The following is a 26,515-nucleotide window of genomic DNA, read 5'->3' on the forward strand; positions in this document are numbered from 1 at the left end:
GCGGCGCTGAGGCGGCCCCGGCCCGGCCGCGGAGCCCCCGGGACCCCCGGCCATGGAGGGCATGGACGTGGACCTGGACGCGGAGCTCATGCAGAAGTTCAGCTGCCTCGGCACCACCGACAAGGACGTGCTGATCGGCGAGTTCCAGCGCCTGCTCGGTTTCCAGCTCAGCCCCGCCGGCTGCGCCTTCTTCCTCGACATGACCAACTGGTGCGGGCCCGGGGCCGGGGGGGGGGGCGGGCGGGACGGCCTGAGGGGGCTCGCGGGGCCGAGGGGCCGCGGGCCCGGCCCCCCCCCGGCCCGGTCACCTCAGGGCCACGGCGGGGAGCGGGCGGTGTTCGTGCCGGGCCCTCTGTCCCCTGGCCGGGCCGGAGGCGGCTCCCATGGCGGAGCGGCAGCGGGACGGGGCCGGGGCGGACGGGGCTGACTCTCGGCCCCGGCCCGGGCTGCGGGTTCGCCGGTGCGAGGGCCGCGGAGCTGTTGGGGTGGCGAACAGATCCACGGGGCGTGCGAGCCTGCGTTCGGGGACGGGCTGTGGCGCCCCGACTTTGGGGCAGCTTCAGAGGGAGGGAAATTGTGGCAGAAAGGCGCTGGAGGAGCCTGGAAGCGGCCGCGGTGCACGTGTGAGAGTTACCGGGGTGTTTGGGGAAAACTCAGCGTCTGCCTGTGCACTGAGGGTCTCGCTAAATCTTCTGACTCTCGGGTGTGTGTTTGTCTTGATAAAGGCTCTGTGTCACTGCTCAAGGAAAAAGCAGGCACGGGTTATCAGCGAGGCTGTAGCTCGAGAAAAACAGGGGAGATACTCGGTACAAGGGTGAAAAACAGCGCACAGGAGTGTTCTGGTGTAGTGAGCGCAGGAACTGTAAAAAAGATGTTGCGGAGCAGCTGCTCTGTTAGTCGGGGGGTTTGGCTCGTTTTGAGCCCTCTCTGCTCATCTCCGAAGTGTGTTGACCTAAAAGTTCTGCAGGGTGGGAGCTGCAGGAGAGCGAATGAGTTCTGTGTGTTTCAGACACGGCGAGCAGAGAGATCACTTAGCTAAACCTGCTTAGAGGTAGAACATCAAACCCAGAAACCTCGGCTTTGAAAACTGAAATCCAGGGGGAGGTCAGGATATCAACAGTTGGGGGAAAACTTGTGTGGAATTGTTGAGTTTATAAACAGTAGTGAGACAACTTGGTCGGCTTTTTGGTTTTGGTTTTTCCTTCCTCCTACAGCTCCATACCGAATTTTAGTGGCAAATAAGCATCTCCAGTAGGAGTAGGGGAATAGCAAGTAATTCCTTGTGTTTTGTAAGCTGATGCAATATGAAAGATCTCGAGGAGTTCAGGAGTTTGCTTGGAAGAAACGGTTGGCTCCCAGCAGAAGATGCTTTCCCACTTCATCCATGTGTTGGTGATATGACTAAAACTGACACTGAACTATAATCCTGGGGATTCTGTGAGCTTCCTGGGGAGAGCAGGGAACGGAGTTGCCTGAAAGTTACTCCTGAAGATGCTCTGTGTAGCCAGAGTGCTCCTGCTTTGTGCTGAAGCAGCTCTTTTTCATTCAGGAATATTGAATTCTTGTTTGGCATAACAGCGTTTCAAATCCAGCCTCAGAACTGACTGAAGTGGTTGAAATGGCCAACTTTAGTATTTTGGTTCTGAAAACATCTGTTTTCACATTTTTTATGAAGTTTGGTAAGTTGTGGCTGGATGGGCACGTGCCTGTTGGGGTGGTGAGATGTGTGTGCAAACAAACCCGGGCTGGGGCTGCTCTGAGAGGGCTCAGAGCCCGTTCCCAGCCTGGCAGGGGCTGCTCCTCTCCCCCAGCCGGGTGCTGTGCCCCGTGCCTGCCCCCCCTGCCCCGCTCCCTCCCCTCCCTGCGTGGCCCCGGGGTCGTTGGCCCTGCTGGGCTGCCCCTGCCCTGCCCCTGCTGTCCCTCAGCAGGGACAATCAGCACACGTGTCCCAGTTCTGGAAGCGCCTTTCCCGTGTCATGGAGGGGCCCTGTGCACCCCACGCTGCCCAGGTGGTTCAGGTGCCCTACCAGGTTTGCCTTGGGATTAGGGTCAGAACCTTCTGGCACCAGCACGTCCTGCAAATAATTTGTCTTGATGAGACTTTGAGGTCGCTTTTCCAAGTGTTCCCAGTCAGGGTTGATGTTCACCTGCAGGAAATGGTGAGAGAGCTCATGGTGGGTGACACAAATGCAGGTGTTGGGTGTTCCAGGTTCTCTGTAGCAGTGTCCCATGTGTGAGTTAATTAACAAACACGTAAATAGTTTCACTAGAGCTTGTTCCCAGGTGTGAAAGCTGCTCTTTGGCAATAATTGTTGTCTCCAGACCCACAGTTCCTTCCCCACTTTGTGTCTTCCCTGTACTGTAGGGAACACTCAGAGCTTAATGTGCTTTGAAAAAGCATTTCCAAGAGCATCATTAGGAATTGTGGTCAGAGGACTTAGAGTGAATTAGCAGTACTGCTGGAATAAAGGAATTATTTTAAATAGCTTGTTTGGCCAATCTAGGGGGAAAAATTAGTGGCTGGCTGGGGAGGAATACCTGTAAGTAGCCTCTAAAAGTCTGTGTCCACTTCTCCAGTTCCCAGGAATGCTCAGTGCCCCTTCAGACCTCTGTCAGGCTTGGGCAGTGCTAAAGAGCTGTCAGCTGGTTTTATTAAGTGCTACCAAAATGCTTTGGGTTGAACATATACATCCAAAGTTTCAGAGGCTGTTCCTTGATGTGCAGGAAATACAGGTTAAACCCTTTGTCTTTCCCTGGTAGTTATTAAACACTTTGCTAGAGTTATGTCTGTTTTCTGGGCTGACTTCTTGCTGCATGGATCTGATTCCCCAGCAGCAGCACACACCATCCTGCTTTACTATTTAGTTATTTATTTTCCATTCAGAGAGGCTGCTGAGGGAGAGGCTGAGCTTTCACTTTCGGCCTAAAACCAAAAGTGAACTTCTTTGTTCAAAAAGCAGAAGCAAAAATGAGCTGTTTTGATGCTGAAAACGTTTCTTCCTTGGGAGGAAACCCTGGGCAGTGAAGTGGGGAGGGCATTTTGCTACTGTTGCATCCAGGATGAAATCCCCCTCAGTTACCTTGGCTCTGCTCCTTCCCCAGCACAGGTGGAGGGAGGGGGCTCACAGGAGGGGTTTGGGGTGCAGGGGAGTCCCAGGGGTCACCTGCAGCTCCACAGTGACCTGTGAGATGGGCAGGAGAGGGTCTGAGCCCCTTTGGCCTTGGCTGGCCTTCACAGGAGCTCCTGGAGCTCCATAAAAGTCATCCAATAAAAGTCATTGGATTCCTCTAAAGCTGGTGTGGAAATTGTATTGGGACAAGAAAATGGAATGATTTTCTTTGAATTGGAGTGTGTGCCAACTTTGTGGGTGAGAGGCTTGGAGCTGCTTTAATTCCACGAGAAAGTGAATTAGTTTGAAGTAGCTAATGGTAGTGGATTTAAAATCCATATTTCAGTGTAGCTGGCTCAGAGATTCCCAGTTTGGAAGAACTAATGTATATTTCAATAATTACATGTAATGTTTCTTTACATTCTCTTTTTAGCTCTTGTTTAGAAAGCTGAATTTTTATCAGAGCAGTAGGTGTGATATTTAATTGAAGTGTGTCAGGTAACGATGGTTTCCATTGTGTGTGGGGGAAAAAAAAGGCATTATTTAACAAAGCTTTTTGGATCCAGCTTTAGGTGAAAAGGTCATTATTTGTAAGGCTGTCAGATCTCTTCTAGAGATCCTCGTGGTTTTTTCATCTATTTAGGAGAATTTGTAGCTGTGTCATGGTTTAACTAGTACTCCCTAGGTAATGTTTTGCATGAAGATAAGTTTATCTCTGAAAATACTGCAGGAATCTGCAGTAAAACCTTGTTCTGTCTCATGTCAGGTGTGAGGCAGCTCTGTGCTACAGTTGTCTCATAGATTCACATTTCCACAGTGAAACACCTGTATTGCCCAGAAGTGGATGTACTTAATTGGGAGTCTAAAGACATGGTTTAACTAATAAGGGTTTAATTGCTTTTCCCGTGACTTACATGAACTGTAGGTGCTGCTCAGAGAAATACTTGAGGTGTATTTGTATGAGAAGTCAGGACACTCAGAATTTAACAGAACACACTGGGTCAGGGGGATTCACTCACATGGGATGTGATTCACACAGTGGCTCACACCAGCATTGCTCCTGATTTGTAACCTCAGGTGTTTGCAGGTGTCCTCTGAGCACAGATGTTTGGTCTGCTCTTCAGATTGAATCCATGTTCTGACAGATGTGGGGAAAACTTCCCCACTGTCCTGCATAGACCTCGAGCTGGGTTTTGACACCCCTTCCTTTGGTGGGGAATCCTCGTGCCAAGAAGGAGACAGGAACCAGCCCTGATTCTGCCAATAATCCTCCTTCCCTGTGGGTGTTTGTTCCTCCCCCAGCAGCCATGGGGCAGGGACAGCAGCGGGTGGGAGTTCCCGTCATCCTTATCAGGTGACAGAGATCTGTGTTCTCTCTGTGACTCAGGACACGTTTGTCCAGCACTCTGGGTCTGGTGTGACTCTGCTTGGGTTAATATTTGTTTATGCTGACCAGCTGGGCCAAATCTGGTGAGAAGGGTTGCCTCAAAACACCGATGGGTGTTGATAAACTTCATTAGGGAAGAAGGAAGCTGAGGCTTTGGACTCGATGTCCATCTTACTCTAACCCACTAGTGACACTCTGTCCTCACAGGCAGAAGTGGCACCCCAGAAGCAGATCTGTCACCTGGATGTCAGGACAGTCTGGGGTGCTCTGTGGATTGTGGTGGGTGCAAGGTCATTTACACCCTTGGGCTGGGGAAGGAAAAGAGGTTTTAAACTGTTTGGTCTGTTGTGGCTCGCTTGAAACACTGTGGGTGTCTCTTAGAGGCTGTGAACCATCCCAGGCTGCTGCCTCTCTGTGTCCACAGCTGTCTCCTAATGCTACTAAAAATAGCAACATTACAGAATTAAAGAATTTAAAAATATTTTCTTAGAGGCTTTTATCTAGTGCATAAAAAAAAACCTCCAACCCCACACCTCTTCTCCAGAGCAACTCAAGTGTTTGACCTGATTATTTTGAATGAAATCTAGACTCTAAAGAAATTGTATTTATAACTGTGGAACATACTATAATTGTGCTCTAAGGTGCAAAGCACTGAAAACTTTGGTGCCTGTGGCATGAAAGCATAAGCAGGTAACTGTAGCAGAATTGGGTACAATAAATATCATTTTGGTCCAGCTGGACTCTGCCTTACATGCCCCAACTTGTTCTCAGACAGTTTCTGTAGCTTAATCCCCTTTCACTTTCATCAGACAATTATAGATTGGTGACATGGTTTGTACTGAGGAATTGGCAGTTCCAGAATCTCCTGTGGACTGGCAGCTCTCGATAACTTTCCACAAGAGCTGTTGCCTGTTTTCAGTGGCAGCTCCTGCTGGGACATTCTCAGGATATTTTACCCCCTCTCAAAGCTGCTGGGACCAACTGCTTTGGGAGGGCTCAGCTGCTGGGGATGGTTCTGGGGACTCCTGCTTGTAGCAGCATTGTTGTGGTGCTGCTGTTGGGCAAGGGGCTGTGCCCAGGTGCTTTTCCCTGTGCTCAGGTGCTTTTCCCTGTGCTCAGGTGCTTTGCTGTGCTCAGCCCTGTGCAGGTATCTCTGGAAGGTTTCAGCAGCTGCTGTTGGTGTTTCTGTGCACATTAAAGCTGCTCAGGGAAAGTGAGTTCCTTTGATGGTTTGGTGTTCTGAGGACTCTGTGCCTCTCCTGTGGGCTCTCAGTTTCTCTCCTCGAGCTGCCCCTGCAGACACAGGATCACTTCTGTGACCACAGGTTTCTGTCTTCTTCCTAGAACACCCCACTTGTATGTGGAACTGCTGCTTTCAGCTAAAACAACGAATGTTTTTCTGTGTCTTCATGTGAAAAAATACATAAGCTTTAAATTAGTCAGCTGTATAAATTCAGCTTAAAGCTTTCAGCATCCCTCAGTGATCCTTTTCCATCGTCAAACATCTTCTAATGTAGTTTCCCAACTTCATACATAGAATTTCGTGTAACTTTAGTGTAAGAGGGGTCAAGAACGAAGAAAACTGACACAGTAATTTTGCTTTCTGAAATTCTGTCTGCTGAAAGATATTCACTGATTAAAATTCCAGCCCTTCAAAACATCTTGAGGCTTTGCACTTAATTGCCATGTGTCATCCCTACTGAAGGTTTGAATTGAAAGCTCCAGGTAGAAGTGCTTCCCTGCAGCCTGATGTGTTTGCCTCTTCCCCCACCCCCTTTGGCCTTCTCCAAGGCTTGGAGTGAGGCATCTCCTGCTTGAGGAGCAAGAGAAGCTGTTGGAGATGTCCCAGCCTGGATTAGCAGCAATCCAAGTCCCCAGGAGCTGGGGTAAGGAACATCCAACTAAATTCTGGAAATGAAGAGACAAAAGGGGTTGCCTCACTCGGATGTCTCCCATATGTGTTTTTAGTCTCTCCCCCTGTATCATGTAGAGAAGTTCCATTATTTGGGAGTGAGAAACTGTCCATCTGCTGCACTGTTGATTTTTGTTTTTTAACAATAGACACCTTATGGGGAGCTGTGGTGCCTGGTTACAGCCTGCATTTGGAGAGCGACAGGAGCTCTGTGAAGGTGGAGACTTGAGTTACAGAGGAGTCTGAGGTGTCCTGCATCACGTGCTCTGTGCTGGAGCTTTTATTGTGCTGTTCAGCACTGCCCAGCGTCCACATTGCATATTTCCAGGGGATGTCACCTGAGTTGCTTGGCTCATGACGAAACACTGCACCCTGTGAGTGCTGAGGGCACCTGCCTGGCTCCTCTCACCCTCCACAGGGACAGACCTTGGCACCTTCCTCCCAATCACCAAGTCCATTTGTTACATAAATACTGCTGGCTGGCTGTGCATGGCCTGAGGGCTGCTCCCATCTGAAATTCCCAATGGAAGGTGCCATTGCAGGGAGCATTCTGTCTGTGTGTTCTCCAGCAGCTCAGGAGAGGCAGAGCCCTGCAATGCTCCCCAGGATCAGGCCATGGTGGGTGCTGTGCTGTGGGATGGGCAAGAGCCAGAGAGAGGGAGATTTCCAGGCTGGGCTTTGAGCCTAAGCTGTGATTTCATTTGAATTTTTACCCCCCAAAAATCTGTTCTTTAAAAAAATTACATCTTTGTCTTTGGCTTGCTCATCAAGTAATTTGACAATATATGAAAGCTTGCAGATTCCTGTAACATTTATAGTTCAAATTCTGATGTCCCTTGTCTTGTATGTTTGAGGCACCTGCTTATACTGCTTTTCTTCCAAGATACTGAACTTCTCTGTGCTGAAAGAATTCTCCATATTCTGGGGAGCAGAAGGGTTTGGGCCTGTGCCCTGCTTTGCTTGAGGCCTCAGCAGCCTCTGTGCTTCAGTCTCCCAAGAAAGTCTGATACAACCAATTTAAAGACAATTTCCATTTACCTGTGTGCTGCTGGTTGTTTGCAGGACAGGGAGGTTCTGTAAGGAGGCCTTGAGTTCGTGAACTGATTTGGAAGAGTTTCTCTTAATTTTGAACACTGAATTACTTTAATTAATTAATGGCTAAATATATTGGTTTAACATAACAAAAGGCTGGCTGGACAAAACAGGGAAGGGAAAGAAGGGCTCAAGATGAGCCACCTCTTTGCTATCACTTAAGAGTTGTTAAGGGATGTCACCAGAGCTATTAGCAGAGAAGATTTTAACTTGACTATTGTAATTTAGTTCCTGAGGCTTGAAATGAAGCAGCAGAGCAGAGGGACTGATCTGGAAAGGAACACTTTGGTGTTGTGTGGGAAAAGCACTTGTCACCCAAGAGTTCTGGGATGCCCTTGGAGAGGAAGGAGAGGGATACCCAGAGTTAGAGTGCATTTGGCTGATGATGTGGAGCTACAACCTGTACTTGCTTCCTACTCCCCTCTCTCTGGAATCTTGCTCTTAGGGCTAAAATTGAGCATGGTGCTGAGTCCTGGGCTCACCCCATCCCTGGGGTGACTGCAGGCTTTTGCTGGGAGCTGGATCCTGTCACACCTGCTCTGTTAGTGTGGCAAGGCTACAAACTGCTGTGGTCCAGGACTGCTCTAAAAATGGAAAAATTGCTTAATTTTGGGAAGGTAAGGCCTGAGACCTGGAGGGCCCTGTGAAGAAAGAGCTGCATGGCCACCCCTGTAATTAGGAGAGCTCAATCATGTCAATTACACTGGCTGGATTTGCAGAGTTGTTTGGTTTATAATGGTAATTTATCTCCTATGGCAGAGGATAGTAAGTGGTGTGGTGTAAGTCACTGAGGAGTGAAATGGAGCAGACAGGGATGTGTGAGCAGAAGCCTTTAGATGATAACTGGAGCCTCTGAGGGCTGACCCTTGTGTCTGTCCCTGCAGTGGCTGCAGCTGGGGCTGTGCAGTTACAGCTGGGCAAAGACCTAAAAAAACCCCAAATATGTATTTAAAAATAGACTGATCTCATGTATTTAAAAATAGACTGATCTCAAGGCCTGGAGTGTGTGTGCCCTAAGGCATCTCTGTCATTAGGGTCACACTTGGCCGTGGGCTGCTCTGATGCTGTGCCTGTGGCAGGAGGGCGAGTGCAGGCTGTGCTGCTTGGCTTCAGCTGCCTGCACATCAGCAGAGTTCACCTCTGCAAGTGGCATTTTCCCCGGAGTGCTGCTCTGCAGCTGATCGGGGGCTTTGGGGCCAGGGAGGAGGGGAGGGAGCGCTGTCTCTCGGGGGAGGAGCAGGACCGAGCCAGTGGCTGTGCGAGGTGTGAGCCGGGGGTGCCTCTGGCAGAGAGCAGCTGCCACTGCTCTGTCCCTATCTCCTGGGCTTGTCTGTGTCAAAGAACGTGAACTCAAGGCAGATTTGCTTTGTCATCCTGACTTTGGCTTTTGCCACTGTGAATTTCTTTTCAGTTTCTGGAAGCTTCTTTGTAGTTCTCTACTGGGAAGTCCAAGAGGCGTTGAAACACATAGAAGGGCTCACCCCAAACATCCCCCATCACACAGATCATATGGTGGGAGTGGGGAGGTGAGTTTGGGAATATTTGATCACAAATGGGGCAAATCCATTTGTGTTTCCAGCATGTGTTGTTCTTTAGTTAGTTTTTAACCCGATGCTGCAGAGGAGTGTTGTTGTTTCCCAATGGCAAAGCACACTGAAATATGACCCCGGGATGGGAGTGCTGGCCCCAGGCCTGTGTGCACAAATAGCCCACTACCTTCTGAGGCCTGTTTGCAGCCCAGCAAACAAACACAGCCAGGCTGCCTTGCAAAGAGTTGCAGTAGAAATCTGCCCCTCGGAGCTTTTATTTTTCCTGTCATTGTCAATAAAATGTCAGTGCCACTGATTCCAGAACGATCGCTCACAAGGTGTTGTGGTCCATCTGAAAATGTAGTTATGTAGTAGTGGATTAGGAAGAGAAAGAGCTGCATTGCTGTCTTTTGTATCTCCTACAATACCTTTTGCCTTGGATTGCTGTGCTACAGGAAGAAATCCTGGTGCAAACTAAGCTGCAGCTCATGGTGTTAGCTGGGTGAGCGAGCAGGAGTCTCTTGGCACAGCCCTGGTGTGAGTTATGTAAATCTTGTGCAGTGTATAAGCAACAGGCGGTTGGTGACGTAAAACTGAGCATTTGTCTCTGTTTACTGGCTAATGTGACATGGCCCCTTCCTGCAGCATTTGACTGAGCTGGCGGGATTAAATGGAGCCCTGACACTCCTGAGTAGAAGCCGCCTCAGGCTGAAGGATGGTTTCTGCTCTGGAATTCTGAGTTCTGGCCACAGCACGGGACCCGGTGGCTCCTGCGTTGGACCAGAGTCCGCTGGGCACGGATGGCAAAGGTCTGGCTGTGACGCTGGGGTTGCTGAATTGCTGATCTGTCCCCGTGGCCATGTTGTGCAGGCCATTCCTCCAGTGCCTCCTTAGCAGAATGTCAGCAACTCCTGTGACTCACACAGCGATTATCTGCTGGCTCTGGTGCTGTGATGGATGGATTGATTGCAAAACCGATGGGGCTCTTTGGGTCCTCTCCCAGTGCCCCCAGTGTGGCTCTACCCCCTTGCTGTTGCCCCCCAGTCAGCTGCTGCATTTTGGGTCCCCTGGGGTTTCTGTAAGGAGAAAGTGACACTGCTCCCATGCAGTCCAGATTTTATCCAGAATGTGTCTGATTTGAATGTTTTTTGCCATGAACACTGTAGGAATTGAACAGGAGGCAGTTTCTTTACTCACTGTTTCAAGCCTCTTTCCAGCTGGCAAGCAGCCCCGCAAAGCCCTGTGTTTGCTCTTGCTCAGGGTCACGCTGCAAATGTTTCTCTTGCTTTCACCTTGGCTGTCTGACTCGGACACATGACACCCCACCACTGTCCAGCCCCTCAATATGTCACTGTGCCCACACAGAGCAGCTTCTGCAGGGCTTTGGTTTTAGGTGCTGGTTCCCAGTTTCTGAAGGCTTGGTTTTGGTGGGTTTTTTTTTCTATCCTGCTCAAAAAAGCAACACAGATTTCTGCAGTCATGAATAAAAAAAGCAGTTGTTATGCCCGTTGCGTTTGGGGAGATTTTACTCATCTCCATTCTCACAGCACCCACTCACAACATGTAAATCAGGGCCATAACCTCTCAGACATGTATAAACAGAGGAATTACATGACTTGCCAAACACTTACATAATGACTTAATAGTATATCGTGGAACTGAGCTGAGGCTCATGAATCCTCTTCCTGCCTGACTGTTCTTCTTCTCACAGTAATTACCATGAGTTGTAGCTACACCATGGCTCAGGAATCGATAGCATTGTGGCTTTCTGAATGTCCTTAATACATCACAAACTTGCACTGTCATTTATCTTTATTCAGTGAGAACTTTTGACTCAGGTGGTTTGTAAGTTCCTGCAAGTTGTGACTACCCAGAGCTGAGCAGGCACTTTATTGATGAATAAACAGTTTGTACCTGATGCTATGTTTCAAAAACTCCAGCGAGGCTGGAGTTATTATCTGTAGCTACTGGTGCCCTTTGGCCCTGAGAGTTATCTTCATGTTTTGTTCCTCTTGTGCTCCTTTTGAACCTTGTGTGCCAAAAGAAAATGGAGAGGTTTGGTTGGTCCTTTTGAAATGAGCTGAGGTAACAAGGCTGGTGAAGAAACTGCCCGGTGTTTGTGACATTGCTCTTCTCTTGGTGTCTCCTGAACTGTTCAGCAAGTTTCATAAAGAACTGTTGGAGTAGAGGCCTCCAAGACTTGTAAGTTCTAAAGTTTCCAGGGAAAGTAGAAGCAGAGTAGAAAAGTGATCTAAGCCAGTGTCCCTGGCAAGAAAAAGTGCTGTATTTTGAGCTCTGGTATCTTAGAGAATCCATATGTGATGGAGATAAAAGCTTTTTAAAATCACACGAGCAGCAGAGTTATTACAGCCTGGATATTTTTGCTGACCTGTTTAGGATGACATATGACCTGTGCAAAGGGCCTGGCCCAACTGTACTTCAGGTTGTAATGTGCTTTTTTCCTTTTCAGGAATCTACAAGCTGCCATTGGAGCCTACTATGATTTTGAGAGTCCAAATATCAATGTCCCCTCCATGTCATTTGTGGAAGATGTCACCATAGGTGAAGGAGAGTCCATCCCTCCTGATACCCAGTTTACAAAAACATGGAGGATACAGAATACAGGTGAGGCCTTTAGCTGCAGGTGCTGGGATGCAGTGGGAGGGATGCTGCCTTGAGGCAGGAAGCCTGTGTCACTCAGCTGGGCTGGAGCCACCCTGAGGTGCTGCCAGCCCGTGCAAGTTCCCTTCCTGGATTGGCACAAACATTTTGTGGTGGGATGGGCAGCTCGGTCAGGTCACCAGGCTTGTTCCTTGTGCCACCACACAAACAAACTCTAGGGAACTTGTAGACAAACAAGGCAGTGACACAAGGGTCATGTGGCAGGTCCACTTCGGGCAGAATTGCCTTTTCATGCTCTGAGAGGATGCAGGGCTGGAGAGACCACATTCCAGTTTGGAATAAGTCAAAGCAGTGCCTGGGATCCAGGAAGTGAGGCTGGCAAAGTGCATTCCCAGTGCCTGATCTGGTGGGATGCAGTCAGAGAGGAAAATGAGATCCATGGATGTGAAGGAATCCCTTGTCCTCAAGCAGTGCAGCGAGGGGATGTTGCATGAACATTTCAAACTCTGTCTGAATTTAATTGACCTGCTTGTACTTGTGTGGGAGAGAACAATCTCACACTGGGGTGTGATGCTGGGAGTCATCACGAGTCAGGTTCAGCTCCCTCAGTATTTCTGCTTGTGAATAGCTGCAGGACTTGGACAGAATATCCACACTAAAACCACACTAAAAATCTAAAAGTATTTCATTAGCATGTTTAAGAACACTGATTTATAGAGGATGTGTTCTAGAGGAAGGATTTAATATTTCAGTGTACTTTTTCTGTCTCCTTCTGTTTGGAAGTACAATGGAAGGGTGAAACATGGAACGTGCTTGAACTCCAGTACTGTGAAAAGTTGACTGGCAATTTTTTTATCTGTCCCAAATTCAGCTCTTACAAATCTAGTAAGTGTGATAGGTCTTGTTTCTCCACTCTTAGTATCTCAATTTGTGTGTGTTATGACCACACCTCTATCTTGGGCTGACTCCTCCCTTCCTTGTTCCTCTGATGTGCCATTTCCTGGATGCAAATTCAGCCTTAATTTAGCATCCTAGTTCAGGGGATGTTTCATTGTTCTTGGAATGTTTCACCTTCTGAAATCCTGGGCCTTCTAAAATGGGGGACTGGATCTCATCTTGATTTAGGATTTCCTGGCAAGGCACACATGTTTTGGCCTCTGTGTGGTTTGAACCTGGCTTGTCAGACCTTCCATCCATGCCCTAGCAGTGGTGCTGGAGGCCAGGGCCTGGTACAACCACACTGCTGAGGGTTAGTGAAGTGCAGCTTCACATGCTGCTCATGACTGCAGTGTGAGGAGCACTGCAGCATTTGAAAACCATTCTTTGGTTTAATTAAGGTATAGTATCAAAGGGCTATAGTGTTTCCAGATAATATCTACTTGTGAGGCAGATAACTGAAGCAGAGCCAAGGTTTTTAACAGCTCTACAGGAGTCCTTGATTACATGACTTCAGTTCTAGAACACAAAATACCTGAGGCATGTGTCACCGGAGCGTTGCAGGTCTGATGAGTGTGACAGGCAGAGCTCAGAGATTGTCAGTTCGAGGCGTGTGAGCTGTGAGCTCAGTTCAGTCAGGTTCTCATTTGTGTCACTAAAAAACAATGCCCTGCTCTGGTACCTGCAGGATGGTGCTGCCTTGTCTGCCAAAGGAGCAGTTTGTATTAGAACCATTGCTGAAAGAGCAGCAGGGTTTAACAGCCTGGCTTCCTCTCCCCACTCTGCCCCCAGCTGCTGCTGGCTCTGCAGGACACTCTCTGCAATTTATCATCTCCTGAGAGATGAGTGTACTGAAATAGAATGACATAATCATAATTTCATTTTATGAGGCTTATCAGTTGCAGCGTTCTAGGCACCTTGCAAGCCTAAAGCCATTAAACCTGATAAAAATCACATAAATAATTTAAACTAAGCCATGTTGCTGGGCTGCCAACCTCTGCAGATGAGGCTTCATGCTCAAGTGCCCCATGCCCCAGGCTGAGGTCAGCCAGACACCCAGCTCCTGTTTCAGAGCCCTGCTCTCTCAGCACCTTTCCAGCTGTGCTGGTGCATCCCCCACACTGAACATCCCTCTGCACTCGTGCACATCCTGCTCCCCCTGCCACGTTGGGAATTCCAAAATAAGGACTTGGCAAGAAAATCAGCCCTTGCCGTGCCTTCACTGGAGTGTCCACAGGGATTAAATTAGCAGGCAAGCTGTTGCAAAGGATGCTCCTTGAGGTGATGTGAGGTCAGAGCAGCCTCCAGCACGCTCGCCTCGGACCAGACGGAGCAGTTCCAGGCTTGGTGGTGGTTCAGGCTTTCCGTAGCCATTTCCGTCAGCCTCAGCTGAGCAGGAGGTGTTCTCAGTCCTTGGCTGAGTCATGTGATGTGACTGGGGAAGAAGCAAAAGAAAATTGTGCTAAACTGATTTTTCATGAGTCTCAGAAGAGAGGCTTTTTCTCTCTGTCTGCCCCAGCAGTTGTTATCTTTGGCAGCGGTGCCTGCACGCAGGAGCTGTTTTCTGTCTCTCTGATTGCCAGGTCACGCTGTCAGTCCTGGTGTCTGCAGTCTAAACATGGATCTCCACAGATGAATTGTGTGTTCACAACCCTTCTTGCCACCTTTGCACAAGCCTGAGAAAAGGGTTGGTGCAAGGAGAGAAATAAATCCATTTAGGAAATAGTGCTGGCACTTCAGTTACAGCTCAAACTGAGTCCCTCTTGAGACTCCTAACAGGCTTAGAAAGAAATGAATCCCTGAAAGGACACATTGCCAACACTTTATATAAATAACAGGTATTTGATGTGGCATGGTTCAGGAGCTTCATGGAGGGAGGCAGAAATAGGGGCACACAACACCTGCTGGTCCCTAAATGCACCAATTAAGCCTGCTCTGAAAACCAGGTTTCCTCAGCATCCACTGCTGCTGTGTCCTGTGTATCTCGGTTCCCTTTGACCATCCAACAATTGCACAACTGTTTTAACAAGCGTGTTTCACCCAGTCTTACACAAACAGCCAAAGCTTTTCCTGGTGCGCCGTCAGTAATTCCCTGTGCTGTCTAATCCCAGGGACGGAGGCGTGGCCCCCAGGGGTTTGCCTGAAGTATGTCGGTGGAGACCAGTTTGGGCACGTGAACATGGTGATGGTGAGGTCCCTGGAGCCGCAGGAGATGGCTGATGTCAGCGTGCAGATGTGCAGCCCCAGCACCGCCGGAATGTATCAGGGCCAGTGGCGGATGTGCACTGCCACAGGACTCTACTACGGAGGTGAGCAGCCCCTTCCCTGCCCACGGCCCCACTGGGGACAGCACACACACAGAACGGAGCAGGGGGCAGAGCTCTGCCAGCCCTGGGCTTAAATACACAGCACAGAGTGGAGGAAAACATCAAGGGAGATGCTTTGTTGTCTTGGTCAGTATTTTCTAAGCACTGGAACAAATTACAGATTACATAAAACTCTGGAAAACAAAGGGATGTGCACAGCTCTCATGGAGACTCTTTCCCATTCAGTCCTTGTTGAGATTCTTTCCCAGTTTTCCATTGCTTAACTTTGTGAGCTGCATATGAGCATAAAATAGTGGTGAAACCTCATGTGAAGTTAATGCCCAGGGTTAATGCAGTGACTTAGTGCACCCCCTGTGAGCTATTTCTCTGTTTAAAGAACACATTTGGCTATTTTGCCTGGTGCTTCAGCCTGGGCCTCAAACATCTGCCTTCAGTGCAGCCTTCCCTCCCTTTTGTGCCAGCTTTAGTTTACACTGAGAACATCTTTGTGTCTGTGTTGGCAGCTGGGAGTATCCCAAGTTTCAGGGCTTGAGTGAGCGGTGTTGGCACATGGAGGCAAAAATACCAGTGCCAGAAGGAGGGGGCTGGCAGTGCTGGCACTGCCATGCAGCTCCTCATTGTCTGGAGGGGACACAGTGTGTCCCTGAGGGATATCCCCGTGCAGGTGGGACAGCCTGTCCAGTTTGTGTTGCTGTTCCTGTATACTCACAAAGCCGAGCGTTTCCCAGGGTTTCCAGAGGGTTCACAGTCCTGGACAATGGGAGATGTCCCTGCATTGCCAGAAGTTGTCACTTTTGCCAGAACACAACCTGAAGATTGAACCTTTTTGGCCGCCAAGCTCTGAGTCCTTCTTGCCCTGCAGCCGAGCTGGTGGCTTTGCTGGGGGCTGCCCCGGCGATCCCGGGGCCCGGACGTTTGTCCCGTTTTGGGGCGGGGGCCCGGTGGTGCCAGCCCGGGGTGGCACCTGGACCGCAAGGCCGTGAGAGAGCGGCAGAGGGCGCTGCGGGGCCGCTCCAGAGCCGCCTGTGGGGGGACGGGTATGGGGCGGGGAGGGGGGAACACTGGTGGGGCTGGGGGTGTGCAGGGGGTCAGTGGTGGTTGTGCAGTGCAGTCAGTGGTATGTGTGTGTACAAGATCAGTGGTGTGTGAATGCAGGGCTCAGTAGGGGTGTTTGTACAGTTTTCAGTGAGGGGAGTTATGCACAGGGGGATTAGTGGTGTGTAGTAGGAGTCCTGGCCCTAGTAGAGTGTGGAGTTCTGTAGGCGAGTCACATTCCACTAAAGTAGAATCTCACTGTCCTCAATTGGCTCCTAAAATTCAAACTGCTAATCCCAGGCCTGTTAAACTGGGGGCACTGGAACCAGTACTGCTGAGGTTTTGTAAAAATGTGCTTTGAGCAATAAGTCTTTTTCTTGCTAGTGTAAAGGATGGAATTCATTTGCTCCTTCTGACCCTTCTTCATAAACTCCTATTTAGTGACAACCCAAACGTGTATCTTTCCACAGATGTCATCTGGGTGATCCTCAGCGTGGAAGTTGGAGGACTTCTGGGTGTCACACAGCAGCTGTCATCCTTTGAGACAGAGTTCAACACGCAGCCGCATCGCAAGGTAGAAGGAAACTTTAACCCATTCGCCTCTCCACAGAAGAACAGGCAACCAGATGAAAACAACCTAAAAGACCCTGGGGGTTCCGAGCTAGGCACAATCAGCAAAAACACATGGGGGCCTGCTCCTGACCAAATCGAACAAGATCAGAATGGACTGTCACAAAACTCTGTAAATCTCTCCCCCAGCAGTCACTCGAACAACTTGTCGGTAGTGACGTACAGTAAGGTAGGTGCCCTGGGCGAGCAGGAGAACGGGTAGGGGAGGAGCCTGGCAGGTGTGTAATTGCTCTTCCTTCCAAACTGCAAAGCCCTTTCCTTCTGCTTCTGCCAGACCTGCTAAGGAAGGTTCTGAATTTGACTGTCTGACTCTGCCAAGTCCTCATGTTATATTAAAATATTTTTTGCCTCTGATAGACTCTACCAGATCCACCTTTTTGTTTTTGCTTCAAGTCCTTCTTAAAATTTATATAACCTTGTTTGGGTGCTGTAACCACAAGTGGCTGGAGCCTGCTCCAGTTGCGTGTGCAAATAAGTCAAAATATCTCTCTAGATGTGTCCTGAGTTTGACATAATTTTGAACAGACAACAAATTACCACACCCTCAAAGTTCAGATTAGCCAGATAACTTCTTTTTAGCTGGTGTGGGGAGACTCCAGAGCACACCATTTGATCTCAGAAGCTGCCTGCAGGAACAGTCAATCAAAGGACCGTTCCTGTCTGTGTCCTTGTCTTGTTCATAATTGTAGGTGACTTTTAAATTATCTTTACTTTAAATCTCTCTCAAAAGCTTGCTTGGTGGATGCTATATGAGTCTGAGTGATATTTTGACTGTTTTTATTTGCTTGTGTGTGAAAAATGAATTGCAGGATTATTTACAATTCAGAATCCACCTGTTAATGCAGCAGTATGTGTAGGTGTGTACTGTCGTATGTCAAACTAGTTTGATTTTTTAAATCCTTTAAAAATGCTTTACTGTACTTTGAGCAGGCTGTGTAGGACAATAACACTTGGTTGCTGAATGACTTAATAAAGCCCTAATGTTAGTTCACCTACAGCACTTTAGTTCCTCCCTGGATGCCCTGCCTGTCCTGTGCCAGTGGATCTTGTTTTAGTGACCTTTACCCCGGGGCTGTGCATCTTTTATGGCTGGCATGTGTGGGGTGAGCCCGATTGCCCCCCTTAGTGGTCCCAAACACCATCTCTGGGCTGGCTCCTGCTGCCAGGCCCTGCTCACAGCAGTGGAGTGGATGGCTTGGGAAGTGATGGCTGCCAGTGAAACGCCCCCTGAGGTGGCAGTGCTGCGTGCTGGGGTCACGGTGCTCCCCAGGGGGCTGGGCTGGGGCTGCCTTCAGAGAACATGGCTGTGAGGAACCAGCGCCCCTGGCAAGGAGCAGCTGTGCTGTGGGAGAGGAGCCAGCAGGAGAGTGAAGCAGCACCTGAGAGGTGTCACAAGGTTGAAGTGAGCTGGTTTAGCTGGTAACCCAGAGCTCTGTGCTCTGAGGAAACGGGGGCAGTTATAATCTAACCCCAAACGTAGGGCAGGTGACCTTTCCTCCCCTTTTTCCTTGTTTTGGGGTTGTTTGTTGTTTGTTTCTTTTTGTATTTACAGAATATTCTTGGGTGGATTTGAGGTGGATTGTCTGGGATTAAAGCAGACATTTTGTTTGCTGGCTTCAGAAGGGACAGCTTTATAGTCCTTTTTTTGCTTTGGGGTGGGGGATATGAAGAAGCCAGTTGATTTTTGGGTGGTTTTTCTCTCTACTGCAGTTCTTTTGTTTGTGACCTACTAAGACAGATTATTTTATCCTTTGGAGGCTGTTCTGGTAGGTCTGAAGATCTGAGTCCTGTTCCAGCCTTGCCCATCCTGCCCAGGGTAGGAGGTTTTCTGCCACAGACCCAATATTCATATTGGTACAATACTGGTTCTGTAGTAAACAAGTTTTGAGGGAGTTGGACATCCCAGATGCCTGGTCTGGTTTGAAATGGTCAGGTGAACATCCCCCCCATTCCCTGACCAGGCCTCTGGGAAAAGGAGATGCAGTTTGGTTTGGTTTTTTTCCCTTTGTGTGCATGGTGTACCCAGCTGGAGATGCTGCTGGAGCAGAAAAGGAGTTATTAGAGGTGATGTCAGGGATATTGAATTACCTGAGGAACAGATGGAGCTCCAGTTCCTGTTGGGAAAAGCTCTACCTGGCCCATCTTCTCCTCATCCCCAGGGGATCTGACCTGTACTCTGCTGCTGCAGAGGAGAAGGAAAACTGCTGCATTGGGACCTGCTGCCCTGTGATTGAATACTGATGTGAAAGGCTTTATTTCAGGTTCTAGAGCACACAGAAGAGCACTGTGGGTTGCTTAGGCAGTGGCACAGACTCCAAGAATTCCTGGATTTTATTTATTTGGGCAGGATCTCTGATATTTTTGTCTCCTGTCATGTACCTGGGAGAGGGAGGGAATCCCCAGGCCATTTGGTGAGTGAAGGAGATGGTTCAGGTTTAGTTAAAGTGTTGAGAAGAGCCTGTGTCCTGTATTTAGAAGCAAAATAAGCCCTTAAATATTTCTCAGCTGACTGTGGAGGCTTCCTCTGCTGACAGACACTGGGGACACCCAGTCATGCAGTGCATGAGACCATGAAATCTTTGAGATAAAACGAGCAGTTTCTGGCATCTGCAGGTGTAAAACATACTCGAAGCTGCCAGACCTTGTTGGAATTAGTTCTCCCTCTGGTGCACTGAGCAGGTGTGACTTGTCCTCCAGAGCTCCCATTGGAGTCAGGATTGTGGCTACACCAACGTGCCATCTGCTGCTGGGTTACACAAGTACAGCAGCATTTCACACCTGGAAACATTCAAAATGCTTTTATACAGCAGCAGCAGAGTGGGTGGTTTGGGTGTCCTGGGGAAAAACAAACAAAACCAGACACAGAATTCCCTGTAAGTGGGTAAGATGAAACCTGTGGCATGGCTGGAACAAGCTGTGTGCCCTTTATTCCTGCTATGGCACCCACCTCCCTGGGGCCCCCTGCCCACCATCCACACTCACTGTGGGGAGGCTGCAGGCCAGGGCCTGCCAGGGCTTTGCTTGAAGCGTGTTGTTGTTAAATCTGTTCCCAGTGGAGTTTTTGCATGTTCTTAGATGTAAAGATGTGCCTAAGTGCAGGATAGGATGCCCAGAAGTCACCATGCACAGATACTTTATTCTCTGGCAGTCACTTTCTCTGGATTCTCCAGAGATCTGAGGTTGATACAGCTCTCTCCTATTTACTCCTGTCTCATAGCAACCCTGCACGGTCACTGCTGCTCTCTTGTGACTGGCTTTTCCATTAAAAGCCCAAGATCCAGTCTTACAGTGCCTGGGAATTAGAGTTTAATTGCTTAACTGAGGAAAGAAATGTACATGTTTCCATGTTTGAGAAGATCAGAAATGAATAGCCATATCCTGACACTTAGATTGTACTTAACATCTCTGTATAAAACCCACAGATCTGTATCCAAACCTGCTGCCCAGGTGAATTGAGGAGTCACTCCTCTCTATGTCAGGCAGCAAACTGCCCCTGGAGGTTGTGGTTCTGCAAAGATTTGCCCAGACAGGACACTGAGCATCATCCCCACCTAAGCAAATGGTGCCTGGCTGTCCTGGCCATTGCTTGTGCTGCTCTTCAAAGCCCAGTGAAATAGAAACATATTTGGAGTCCACAGCTGTAAAATCTGAGCTCCCTTTTTCCTGCTGTGTTTATGCTCCCCATCTCCCTGTGTTCTGTGTGGAGTTGAGCTACCTGGCAGCTTTCTGTACATAAAGGGAAACCAACCCTGTGTCCTTGGAGCCTTTAACTGGCTTCCCCTCTCTGAGCTTAAATGTTGTTGCTGCTTCTAAAGCCATGCTTCTCCCAAACCAGGGCCTCCACTTTGCAGATTTTTGGAGTACCTCTGTAAACTATAGACAGAAATACTTTTACTGGAAGCTGAGCATCAAACTGTCTTTATGCATGAGGATTATGCCCCAAAAATGTTTTGAAGCCCCTTCCATGCTGGTGTCTGGGCTTCACTCTGGGCTGGTCACTGTGTGGTTCCATCCATTTAGACACAGTGGGAGAAGGTTGGACTTGGAGCTCCCACAGCACTGCAGCCTGGCATGAGCTGGTTTGCATCTCTAGTGAGAGATTGGTGGTTTGGGTGCTGCAAGTCAGCTCATCCACGAAATCCATGTCCTTCCAGACTGTGGGAAGTGCCAGATAACCTGGGTTTAGCCCAGCTTTGCCCCACTGCAGCCCAGCAGAGCTGCCTGTTGTTTATCCCAGCAGCACATCAGGGAACTCGGGTACCCTGCCCCTCCTCACCCACAGGCACCCGACCCAGCCCTGCAGTGCCTGCTCCCAGAAGGTCCTGAACTTCCTGGTGGTCTCCCAGCCACGCCATGTTTGCACAGCATGCATGGAATAAAACACAAGTGCTGGATGTTTGTTCTCTGTTTGTGCTCAGTTTTACGTAAGCGAGGTTGGAGCAGCGCGGGGTAGGAGCGGCCTGAGGGGATGGGGACCTGCAGCCTGGGCTGGGCCACTGTCAGTGCCCACTGGGAGACTCCTGTATTGCTGTGCATCCACCTCCTGTCCCTGCAAGTGTACCTGCATTGGTGGTGACTCAGTCACAGAGGTGAAATAAAGAGCTGTCTGAAAGCCTGTGTGTGATGCTTTGTGAAAGATTTGCTTAATCCTCGCTTTGTTCCCAGCACAGGTACCTCGGTTTGCAGAGCTCAGTATTCACAAAGGGTTTTAACTACACAAAACATCTCGCTTCCCTTCTAGAGGCACGAGGCAAATGATAATTTATACCAGTAGTTGTCATGCTTGGAAAATCACAGCCCTGTGTTGTGACACACTGGTCTGTGTGAAGAGCCAGTGCTCCCACCAGCAAGTGAGCAGTTACTTCTGGGGAACATTCTGGAAGAACTGAAAGAGTTTGCAAAGCTGCAGCTGAGCTTTTCATAAAAACAGTGATCCCACTTGGAGGATAGACGGGAAGGCACCAAAAATACTGGGAATAATCCTTCCATTGAAACAACTCAGAAAAACTGCAATTGTCTGCAGAATTATTTTTGCATGTTTGTGATGTAAAATGTTGCATAGAGGGGATAATTAGGCTTGAAAATGTCATACAGGGGTTTGGTATTTGCATTGCAGCAGTAATTGAAGTTTTCTGGTACCAAACCCTTACATTGTGCATGGTGACTAAATGTCATGGGACAGGGGAGGTGGAGTTACCTGCACTAAAGCAGCTCTCACTCACCTTAAAGATGCAAGTGGGGTTCAATTTCATGTTCAGTAATGAATCTTGGGTAGGTAGAATGTAATGAAGAGTGGCAATTCCCAAAGGAAAGATTTGGGGCTTTTCCACGGTGAAATTCCTTGTGTCAGGAGGAGCTGACCATGGTCACAGCATTGCCAGGGGAGCTCATTGCAGGTGTCAGGTGTTCAGTGCAGGGTGGCAGGTGGTGCAGAGCTGTACATGCTGAGGAATCTCTTGTGCTGAGCTAAACTCTGGGTTTAACTGACACAGTTTGCATAATTGCATAGCTTTAAATTAGATGCTTCAGAAACCATTCTGTGGAGATCCAGAGGGTTTCCCTGCAGACCAGCTCACGGTGACTTCACAGGGTCTCTGCATCCAAAAGCACAAATGAGCTGCTCTGATGTCAGACTGAGGGTGACTGGCAGTTCCTTACACCACAGGGAAGCTTGTGGAACCCCCAGATTACAGCAAGCAAGTTTGTTTTGCCTCTGGCATCCCCCATGAGGTGACACGGGGTAAGGGTGGTCCCAGCAGAGGGGCAGGGGGTGGTTAAACCCCTCCTGAGCTCACCAGGCAGTGCCTCAAACAGAGCCTTGTGTGCAGGTAGCTCAGAGATGAAGCAAATTCTGGCAGATGTGTCTGTGCAGGTCATCAGCAGCAAATCCTGTTTTCCTTCTGCAGAGTGCTAAGCACAATAGCTTAATCCCTGTGAGGTGAGACTGCTTGGGATCCTGTTTATACACTGCTTTTCCTCTGTGTCCTTTTCTTATACACCATCTTAATGTTTCTCTCCTGCTTCTCCCCCCTGTTTCAGTGAGTGTATTTTTGGAAATGTTGGATTTCTCAATCTCTGGATTTTGATGGGAGCATCTCCTTCCTCAGGTGAACTGTCATGCTGGAATCTGCTGGCTGTTCTCCTTTGAAAAGCTTTACAAACTGGCACTGCAGCATATTCCTGGGGTAGAAGCCTGTTTGTTTTTCCATCACTTGCGTGTATTTCTGTCTGCAAACAGCAATTTCCACGTTCCCAGTCTTTCATACTTCCCACGCAGTTCAGGAGATGTCCTGGTTAATTGTCTGCTGATCCTCCTCTTGGTTGGATTCTGAGAGCTGCTGAGCTGCTGAGAGCTGCTTCATTTTGCCATTTGCTTGTATTTACCACCTGATTATATCCCCAAGAATGAACTTTTTCTCCCCAGCTGTAGCAAGATTACAGACTGTTCATGGCACTTCCTTCCCAGTCAGATCTGCAGCAGAGCTCTCCAGCCTGGGGTTTGCCAGTGACGTTGATGCTTTACATAATCCGTGTTCCCACTCGTGGCTCCACAGCCCTGGCTCCTGCAGTGAGGGGGTTTTGAAGTTGTAGAACATGAAGGAAATGGCATTTCCTAGGAAATTTGCCCTGTTAAAGGCAGAGTGGTGAAAACTGAGGTCAGAGCTTCCCATTCAGCCAGAACAGGAATGGTTTGGGCTCTCACTGCCTTACCCAGAGTGTGCTGGGAAGAGCTGGACTGTGTTTAGAAGCATTTGCATAATGATCTTCCAGCTCTGCCATGAGATACGAGTTTTTCTCCCTCATCTCCCTCCTGACCTCAGTGTGTGTGGGGGTTGTACCTTCTTCACTGTCAAACTTCATCTGCTGTGAGCTGGGGCATCCCTTGCTGCCTGTTGGTCTTTCTTCTGCTTCCTGATGAAACCCCGGATAACTGATGTGGACAATAGAAGTTACAAAAGGAGTTCCTGTTAATTTGAGACCTGTGACTACACCTGACATTTAGGTGACTCACTTCAGGATGTAAAGGAGGGAAATGGATTCTCTAGGAAGCATTTTGGGGGTTTTGGTAAATGCTCTGGTTGATTTCACTGGAGGCAAATGTGCATTGTCACCTTGAGGAGGCACACATGGCACTTGTGGGATTGTCGATTCTTTTTTTGTTGGGTTTTTTTCTGGCAGAGCCTCTTACCCATTTACAGCCCCATGTCTGTGGGACAGACAGAGGAGGCTGCAGGGGCTGGGTCTGCAGGTGTTGTAGCACCTATAGGGAATTCTGGTGTAGAAAACACAAGTTAATTTGTGGCCTTGGCCTAAAAAACATCTGACAGAGGTAAGTGGTGGCATCTGCCCTCTCTGGGGAAGCCAACCCTGGAATGTGTGCTTTCACTGTCCTTGGAGCCGCAGTGGGGCTGGTGGGAAGCCCTGGGCTGGGCTGGGCACTCTTTGGAGCTGAGCACTGAGCATTTTGTTTCTTGCCTGTTGAAAATTGATTATGTCTCCAACTTTCTTTCAGGGTTTCCACGGTCCTTATCACTTCGGACAGTCTTAAAACACAAAAACACAAAACGGGTATCGACAAGAGGAGAATTTAAGAAAAAGCTGACTTTTGGGGGAAGGGAGGGGGATTCATGTGGCAGACAGACGCAGCGTGGACCCCCCTTCTCTGCCTCCGTGTTCTGGAAAAGAAGAAAAAACAAAAGCCCAGTAACTTAAGACTAGCTGTTTCCAGAGGAAAATCCAAAACCTGAGTATGCATGTGTGACTGCTGGATTTCAGAGTGGTGTAAATGCTATGAGGAAGAAGAGACACCAACACTATGGGTTTTTAGAAATCATCTTCACGTGTAATTAGGTAGCTTAAAAAGAAGTTTAAAAATGAAAATTTAAAAGCCATCTTTAAAAAAAGGATATTTTGCCTACAGAGCGGTTGTAGTTTGAGCAAATGTTTAATTTCTGTTTGTTTCTTGTTCTCTTTTTTTGGTTTTTTTTCCTAAGGGACAGCGTGCATTTTCCCAGAATGTCCTGGTTTGCTGCTGAACAGGACTGGCTCAGCACCTGCTGGGGTTTGTGCAGGGACTGCTTCTGTCAGGCTTTTTTAATGCCAGGTTGGGTCTGCACCCAGGACTGTGTTTTTAACAGCATCTGCTGGTTTTAGTTACCAACTTTTTAATCTTTTATTTCCTCTTTTCCTTTTGGTTTGGGTGTTGCTTTTAAGTTGTCCTGCGTGTCGTTGGGAGCCACGTTATGGACAGGTTTCAGTATCAGAATTGGAGAGGGAGACACTGGGACTTCTGGGATAACATGGAGGGCTCGTCTCCCTTCCCTCTTGTACATGAAGTACACAAATACACACCCATGTTGATAAGAAACTGATTTATTCAAGTTGCTGAGCTGTCCTGTGTGGTTAGCAGTTAAAAATCCCTTTTTGTTCACTCTCGTGTGCAGTAGCTGTGCCTGGAGCTGTGTGCCAAGAGGAATCTCTGTAGCTGTAATTCACCTGCTGATAGTTGCAAAGCTTCACAGACATCCTGTCCTTTTCATTTGGAGTCTCCCCTCTCTTTCAGAGCATAAGTTTGCATTTGTTTCTCCTGTGCTGAGGTGTAGCTCAGAGGCTGATCCCTGTGTTCTGGAGCACAGAGCAGGAGTTGACACCACCAGCTGGGTCCCACTGTCACCTCCTCTTCTCCTGCCTTTGTCATCTGGGCTTGGGGCTGCACCGAGGCTGTGAGTGGGCTCATGTTAGGGGAGGGATTGCAGAAGGTTTGGGCTGCTCTGCTGTTCCTCCAGCATGTTCTCCTCCCGTTCTGGACTGCAAAGTGCAGTGTGAGGGGATGCAGCTTGGTCTCAGGCACGGTGGTGGATTTATTGTGAAATGCTGACCCCACAAACAGAGAGGAGTGAGCCCTGCAGCACCATCCTGCCCAAAAGAACCAGGCTGGAACAGCCATCTGCCAAAGATACAGGAATATGCAAAGCTCCCTTTACCTTCTTCCAGATCTGCCCAGTGAAGGCTTTTCCCTGTGTCAGAGCTGCACACTGCATGGCTTTGCCCTCGCTGCTCTTGGCTGCTTTTGTTTTTATGGCTGGTTTGGAATGGGGGAATCTTTCATTGCAGCTGCCAAGGACTGGTACCTGGGTGCATGTGGATGGACCTCGAGGAGCCAGTGGGAGTTCCTGGTGTCCAACAGAGGAAGGACTGGGCGATGGATTTTGTTCACATTTCAGAGGTTCAGTTGTTACAGATCACCATCAGCTGAAATCTGCCTTCAGAAATCTGTTAGCTGGGAGAAACAAGATCAGAAACTGCCTGCATAGAAGTGGCCCCACAGGATTTGAACTGCCTGACACTTGTATTGCAGTCTGGTGGGCACCTGGCTGTGCCCTGGATCTGGGCAAGTGTTGGGATTGGAGTGAACCTCCTGAAGGAGCTGCTTCTTGGAAGCTTTGGTTCTTGTGCTGTGACATTTGGCCTTGGGTTAGTTCTGAGTATTAGATCTGAGATTGATCTAGGGCGTGATTGCAGCCCCACAGTGTGGTGTGGGCAGGTGGAATCTTTGCTCACTCGCTCCTTCCCTCACAAGCCCCTCTGAGGAAATGAACATCACACCTGCAGCGCTGCTGCTCCCTTCTGAGGGCACTGAACCCCTGGAGACAGCTCTTGGTTCAAGTGACGAGGTGATTCCTTATCTTTATTGGCTCCTTGTGTCAGCTGCATAGTGGAAGGGAGGAGAAATCAAGGTCTGAGCCTGAGTTGGAGCTGGTGCTGTGACCTTTGCCTGGTGGCAGCAGAGGCACCTGGGAGACCCTTGCACTCGGATACCCCCACGCTGACTTTCTGCTCCCAGCCACGTGTGCTCCTCCTGTGTCCCCTGGCTGCCACACTCGTGTTCCTGTGCTCTTCCTAAGGCTGAATTTATTCCCTTGTCTTGAAAAACC

General features: G+C 48.9%; 1 protein-coding gene across 1 annotated transcript; it reads left to right on the forward strand.

Annotated features, from left to right (window-relative positions):
* ILRUN (inflammation and lipid regulator with UBA-like and NBR1-like domains) lies at positions 1 to 26,152 on the forward strand. Its single transcript, XM_054294036.1, has 5 exons — positions 1 to 210; positions 11,501 to 11,655; positions 14,700 to 14,897; positions 16,421 to 16,749; positions 24,094 to 26,152. The coding sequence occupies exons 1-5, from the start codon at positions 53 to 55 to the stop codon at positions 24,127 to 24,129; spliced, it is 876 nt and encodes a 291-aa protein (XP_054150011.1). The 5' UTR covers positions 1 to 52; the 3' UTR covers positions 24,130 to 26,152.
* The last annotated feature ends 363 nt before the right edge of the window (positions 26,153 to 26,515 follow it).

This window comes from Melozone crissalis, unplaced genomic scaffold (genome assembly GCF_028551555.1).
Source record: "Melozone crissalis strain CALT ecotype California unplaced genomic scaffold, PUWL_Pcris_2 ptg000198l_1, whole genome shotgun sequence".
In the NCBI taxonomy this organism is placed as follows: Eukaryota; Metazoa; Chordata; class Aves; order Passeriformes; family Passerellidae; genus Melozone; species Melozone crissalis.